A 7,001-nucleotide genomic window follows, 5' to 3' on the forward strand; every position below is an offset into this window, starting at 1 on the left:
GTATTTGCTTTCTCTAATAACTATATGTGAAAGTTATGGAGGATTGTAGTGTATAATGGGGAGGACTGAGTTGTATGAGGTTTTTGGGGATACGTGCAGGATTGTAATGGAATAGGTGTATGGAATAGGTGGGTATGGATTGGGCTCCAGTGACTGGATCTGATGGTGTATGTGTATGAATCGATTGCAGTTATGTTTGCTTGGCATTAGTAGGAGTGGGAGTAGGGGGTAATTGATTGTGGGACAGTGGTGCTACTGGTTACACATTATTGTGTAAAAACGTGTATGGGCTGCAGGCATTTCTCTGGACTGGCCAAAGTCAAGGGGTTCGCGGATGAAATACATTTGGGGATCACTGATAAGCAGTTACCGTTCCTGGGGTCCACGGGTGGGTGACGAGGCTAATGGTGGTTTGTGGCTCTGGGTGTTCTAAACACAGTCTTTCTTCCTGCCCCCAGGTTGGGATATTGTGGGAGGTGACAGATCTGCTATGAACATTGTCCTCCACTGTCCCTGAAGATGATGGAAAGGTTGGGGACAGAGATGGGTGACAGCGAAAACGTCGCATCTCCCCCCCAAAACACAGAAGAGGCTGTGAAGACGCCTGGTGTGGAGCTGAGTGGGGGCAATGAGGGGGCGGCCCCCTGCTCCCCCCCTCGGGATGTGCCGGTGATTGAGCTGCTCAGGATGGGGGAGGGATCGGGGAATATAAAGGCCAGAGAGCAAGAGCTGCTACTGCAAAGCGTGAGGACCACCGAGCTGTGCAGAGCACCCCTGACTCCAGCCCCCGAAGTGTGCAGAGCCCCCCTGACTCCAGCCACCGAGCTGTGCAGAGCCCCCCTGACTCCAGCCAGCGAACTCTGCAGAGCCCCCCTGACTCCAGCCACCGAACTCTGCAGAGCCCCCCTGTCAGTGTCCGGACCACCCCTCACTGCCACCACCGAGCTGTGCAGACCCCCGATCCCTCTTCCAGTGACCGGACCACTTGTAGAACAAGCTGCCGAAGTCCGGATGGTGCAACTGAGCCCCCCGGCAACCCTCCCCCTGCAGGCGGCTGGTAGAACCATGCTCTATGGGCTGAGCCAACCCCTGACACCGGGCAACAGGTGGGTACCAACTTCCCAGAACCATCTCATCAGGTCCAACCTCCCCACAACATTGCAGTACAAACCCACCTATACAAACCCACCGTGCACCTGTCACCGAAACCTCATCACCATGCAGAACATTTCATCATATCCCACCCATACTTTATCATCATGCAGAATGATCTCATTCTATCCCAGAGCAATCACATCATCATGTAGAATCTTGCCCCTCCTGATGCTCTCTCTCCTTTTTGTGGATTTTATATACTGAGCTGAAACAATTTTATGTAGAATATTTCTCTATACCCCTATCACAGGTATGCTTTACTTGAACAAAGGTGTAGACCATTGCCACTGACGCTTCTAGGATTTCAAAGCATCTCAGCCCAGGTCACCAAATTTCTCATCTATTTTAAATCATTTCATCCCAAATAATGCACCTTTTGCTAATAATTTCAAGTCAGTCCATGACAATACCCCCTTAGCAACCTATCATACAGTGCAGATAACGTCACCCATTTCACAGAACAACCCTGGGCATCACTTTCATATGACGTCACTCTGCAGCACATTGTTAGCATCCACCTTGCGGAACAATTCAGCTCCTTCTCACATAGATATGTTTTTATATTTGTAGACCTATTGATCACCTATAAATTATATCGATTATTTTGTTGATTGCGTGTTTTAGGAGCTGGGATCTCCTGATGGATTGAAAGACAAATATTTATTAAAATTAGTATACAGTTTTGTAATATTACTATTTTTGAATACATTTGCAGAGCAAAATACTTATTTTTTTTCTAAATGTTGGCAATTTTAAGCAGAATGTAAATGAACCATTTGTCACCTTTTCTCTATATCCTCATTATATTACACTGCATTTTATTCACTGCCATGTGGATTTTGTCTCCTGCTTCCTCTGTGTCTGTTGCCCATTTCCTGACCTGTGCTTCCCTTTCCTTGCTTTCCTTTAATGCATCCTCTTATTGCTTCCTTGGAGACATCATCCTCTTTCACTATATCCAGAGAATATATACATGCCATCACCGGGTCCCTATACAACACCAGAGACCCCTTATAGTCATAACATATAGATTTACAATGCCAGCCTGACTCCCCTATACAGACCTGCTTTATTATCACATATGCCTAATGGACCGGCTAATGTTTAATATAATCAGGCTACTATTTTTTCTGTTTTATGCCACACTGGGGGTAACTGTTTCTTCCTTTTAACTCATTAATCATCCCATCATTTACCAATACAAGCAGCCACAATGCCATTCATCTGTGATATCATTTTAATTTTAGTATTACCGGTAATTCTCTTCAAAATTATATTTTTTTCCCGTCCCTTTTTCGTTGGATTTGTTTTGTTTGTTCTGGTCCAATTTAATTACTGCAGAAATGTTGCAGAACAGATACAAATATTATTAATAAAACATATCACATTCAACAAATAATGGGGACCGTAAAAAATGCAGTTCCAGACACAATTCTAAAATTAGAAAATAAGGACCATAGATCAATGCACAGTTTATAGAAAAGATATTTGATCTGAATTTGGATTCTTTCATCTGAAGAAGAGACCTCCGAGGTCATGAAAGGTTGTTATATATTAGGTTTTATATTGGCCAAATAAAAAGTATAAACTTCAACGAAAGACTCTAGTAAAGGGTTAACTGGGATCTACATGCTATAATCTAACAAGAAGCCAAGAAAAATGTTTCAAATGTGTATTAAATCGCCTTTCTTTATCCGTTAGTTATAGTTATTCCCCTGCCTGCCTGTTAGGTGTGCGTATTCTCTTAACCCTTTCAGTGCTTTGCAATGTGTTACTCATCCTATTTGAACTCGATCTTTTTTCACCCTTTTGCATCTGTATTTGCATCACAGTCTTTCTTTATGTTCACTATAGAATGTGATTTTGTGAATACAGTAGCCTGAAATATATTTATGCAAATTTCCCCCAATGTGTTAATTATATGGTAAATATGGCTGACACTTAATTTGATATTTTAAATGTACCTTACTTTGCATTGCATAATTCTAGCACAAAAGGTGTACATATATTTTATACAAGGGTTATAGAGTTTATGGAATTTAAAAGAAAATCCACAATTCTCAACATGATTTATTATTATTATTATTATTATTATTATTTAGAATTTAATGTTCAAATGTCATAGCTGCATCAAATTGGTTTATTATAATTATTTATTATTATCTTACAGTGGCTACTTCGGTGATCCAGAAACATTTCCAATGTTCAACAATAATTCCAGAGTAAAAAGACGCACAGGTCCATATGAAGTTGAAGTGACAGAAGGTAAATACTAAACCACAATGTGAGGCTTATTTAAATGTCTTGATTAGGGAAGATTTGGTTGGAAAAATGGGGCAACTATTGGGGTCACGAGCCATGTTTAATGTTGAAATAAATAACCTTGACTGAGCATCATAGGAGTTGTATTCCACAGCAGCTGGAGTTTCGCAGATTGACTGTACATGAGTGCAAAGCATATGGCCTTTTATTGTTTACAGGGAAAATCTTGATAAGCAATGAACTAATTAAAGCAAATTAAAGCAATCTCAATACAACGCTACAGAGACACTCACAGTAAAATTATTTTTATGTTATTTTTGTGTTTCATTAATTGCTATTGTCTATTTCAGAGCAGTACAATTATGTGTCATTTACCAAAATCAAAGTCTATAAGGCTTAGGTTAGGTTTTGCCTGTGTCTAATCAATACATAGAAACTATACCAAATAACAGAGGTGGCCACAAATCAGCGGGCTGTTTGCTTTTTTACAATGCCAAGTGGACCATATGATATATTGGTAGGCTTTGTTACTACAGTACAAATATGCTTCTTAATGCATTCCATATCCAGAAATTATTGTGTAAATGTCAACTGCTTGTTCTCCACAGGAGGTCCTCATACAAAGGTCGTCCGCCGCATTTTCACAAACAGCCGGGAGAGATGGAGACAACAAAATGTTAATGGGGCTTTTGCTGAGCTGCGCAAGCTTATTCCAACTCACCCACCAGATAAAAAACTCAGCAAGAATGAAATTCTCCGCCTGGCCATGAAATACATCAACTTCCTAGCCAAACTTCTTGATGACCAAGAAGAAGAAGGTAACCAACGGAGCAAGGTGAATAAAGATAACGGAATGGTCCAACAAGACCTTCTTCAGGACATGCTGTCTCCAAACTCCAGCTGTGGAAGTTCTATGGATGGGGCACCCAGCCCTGACAGTTTCTCAGAAGACCATGATACACTGGACTCCAAGCATAACCGAAATCTTCATCAGTCCATGCTATCTGTAGAAAGCAATGGGCAACGATGACAACTCATTGGTTCGGCTTCTCTGCTTGGCTACTGACTATAACCCTCGTTGGTTGCACAACTGTGGGATTTTAGAGGAGATGTATCCTGTTGGTACTCTATTTGAACAAAGACAAATCCAGTGATACAAATCCTCTATTGCAACAGACTGTATAAGAGTTTGTTTTTATCTGTTTCATAGATATATTCCATCCCACTCGTATCCCAATTTTGAGATTTCTTGTAGCAATTTGTAAGCTATAGGCGTCTCGGGACCAACGCCATCATGACTGCCATGGTATATTAAGTATATGTATGGATATACAGCTTTGGTAACAAAGCCTCAGGTGGGATTTCAGAACCCGTGAGAATTTAATATGGATTTATTTTTACGTGGTACCTAATATTAAAAAGGTACAGTATACATACATTTGTATCAGATTTGTTGATGTCAGTATTATTTATAAGAGTGAACGTTTGCCATGCAATCAACCATTTGCAACAAGAACAGTGCATCCAATCCCTGATTTTTAATGTATTGGTTTTTATAATTCAAGGCTTTATGGTAACAAAGGCTGTCTTTGTGTTTTTGATATAGAATACAAATACTTTGTCTAGGGCAGAAAGGTATGCATTATTTTTCTTTTGCTTTACAGAAAATCCACATATCTTATGTGACGTTTATAACTGTCAGATCTTTGTGGATGTGCCAATGTTGGCATCAAAGGCTTCAACCATTAACAAATGGATACTATCGGTATGCTGACCTGAAAAGAATAAGCACACAGTAATGGTCCTGCAGGTAGGATGTGATGTAGACAGTGATATTGTCCTGTATTACTTGCCAAGGAGATAGAATGTGGGGTATATTTGACAAGCGGTCAGACGTTACAATGGAAGGTCCATTACTTAGGCCATTTTCTGGGGCCACAATAGGCAAGAAAATTGGCACTGGATTCTTCTTTTGCAACATTTTTACCACTGGGTAAATCTACCAAGGACTCTGCAGCTCCTGAGGATCTGCCCAAAGAGGTCCAATTGAAACCCACAACACTATGTTGTAGTTTAAACGATACAATCCTAGCAGCAGGGCCCGAAGCATTTGGTGGCGTCACCACACTACCAGATTGCCCAAGTACAAGCAGATCGGCCGAGGCATGGGCAGATCCAAATCCAAGCCAAAGGCAGGGTTTCACGATGGCTGGACAGCTAATATACGGAGATGAGCCAAGCCCAAGGCCCAACATGAAGAAGGAGCTGGTGCATATATGTTCTGACGTTAAAAGCTCCCTGCCAACTACACCACATATCAGTGCCTACCAAACCCTTTAATCAAAACCCAGGTGCCTTTCTGTATTTTTTGGTAATATAATATACATTTGTAATTTTTTTTTTTTACAAATATGCACCTGCTTGGATGGACATCTGTCTAGAGTTTTGAATCAGAGTAGAGTTAAAGAAAAACACTGATTTATGTGGTTTAAAGTTCCTTAGAACTGTAGGGAAGGAAATGCACCACAAGAAACCCCCGAAACCTCTGTACCTGTTGTCATAGACGTCTAAGAGAAACCGGCACCACATTTACACTTGTAAGGTGTAACTAGTTTTTTTATTCTAACAGTTTCCCTACGCCCTTAAATAGTCAAAGCGAACAAAAAATAGAAGCAAAAGATATGCTCGAAACATTATACGTGTGCTTTGTGAATGTAGCCTTTTCTGTGACTTGTGGCTTTGCTTTGTGGCTTTTTGACTTTCTGGCAAATGTATCATTTTTCAGAAATTCGAAATTATTTAAGGTAAAAATTGGCAAAATTATATAGACCCAAACTAGTTTTGGGAAACATATCACCCCTTTGTCTAAACCTAATATGTAAAAATCAACCAGATTTATAAATGGTGTATGTTTATATATATATATATATATATATATATATATATATATACCCACCATTGGGATTCACCAAATTTTCTTAAGGTGCTGCTACTGATTGTTCTTTTTGTTTTCTATTTCTATTTCTTTGATTAATCACACTGGAGCAGACAATATAGCGGATCTATCAGCCTTGTTTATTTCTTACGCAGTAGGGTCCAAAATATCTCACATATAGTGCTTGATTCTGCCATAAAAGGTACATTACATCGACCTTTATGCATTTTCTGTAATAATCGTTGCCTTGTATTTGCAAATCATCTGCGGTATGTCTGACTGTTGTCACTTGTGATTGGAAAGGTACATATATTTTTGATTAACCCTCTTTTTTTTTTTATTATTATAATTATTATTTTTTTGCTTGCGCTATGTTTTGGTGTAAATGACGGCACTTTCCATAAATGTTGTAATGTTATAGAGTTAAGTCTTGAGTCTGTTTTCTGCATTTTCTGCAGGAAGTAAGTAACCAGGCCTGGTACCCATTTAACCCTTTCCTCTCCTCATTCTAGCAGAGGAAGCGGTAACATTGTAAAGCCTTTTTAGGCGATACAGTCAATGTGCGATTTAGCAAACACATTTTGGTTTGTTATATAATGTTATATTGAAGACATTCATAAATAAAACTTCTACGAAATGCTACTTTTCT

General features: G+C 39.7%; 1 protein-coding gene across 1 annotated transcript; it reads left to right on the top strand.

The window, feature by feature from the left end:
- Positions 1-519: 519 nt before the first annotated feature.
- LOC149288512 (T-cell acute lymphocytic leukemia protein 1-like) lies at positions 520-4,447 on the top strand. The gene is made up of 3 exons (XM_089491806.1): positions 520-1,106; positions 3,326-3,420; positions 4,029-4,447. The coding sequence occupies exons 1-3, from the start codon at positions 520-522 to the stop codon at positions 4,445-4,447; spliced, it is 1,101 nt and encodes a 366-aa protein (XP_089347932.1).
- Positions 4,448-7,001: the final 2,554 nt, after the last annotated feature.

Source organism: Sceloporus occidentalis, unplaced genomic scaffold (genome assembly GCF_023333645.1).
Source record: "Sceloporus occidentalis isolate IW3139 unplaced genomic scaffold, rSceOcc1.0.p SCAF_51, whole genome shotgun sequence".
In the NCBI taxonomy this organism is placed as follows: Eukaryota; Metazoa; Chordata; class Lepidosauria; order Squamata; family Phrynosomatidae; genus Sceloporus; species Sceloporus occidentalis.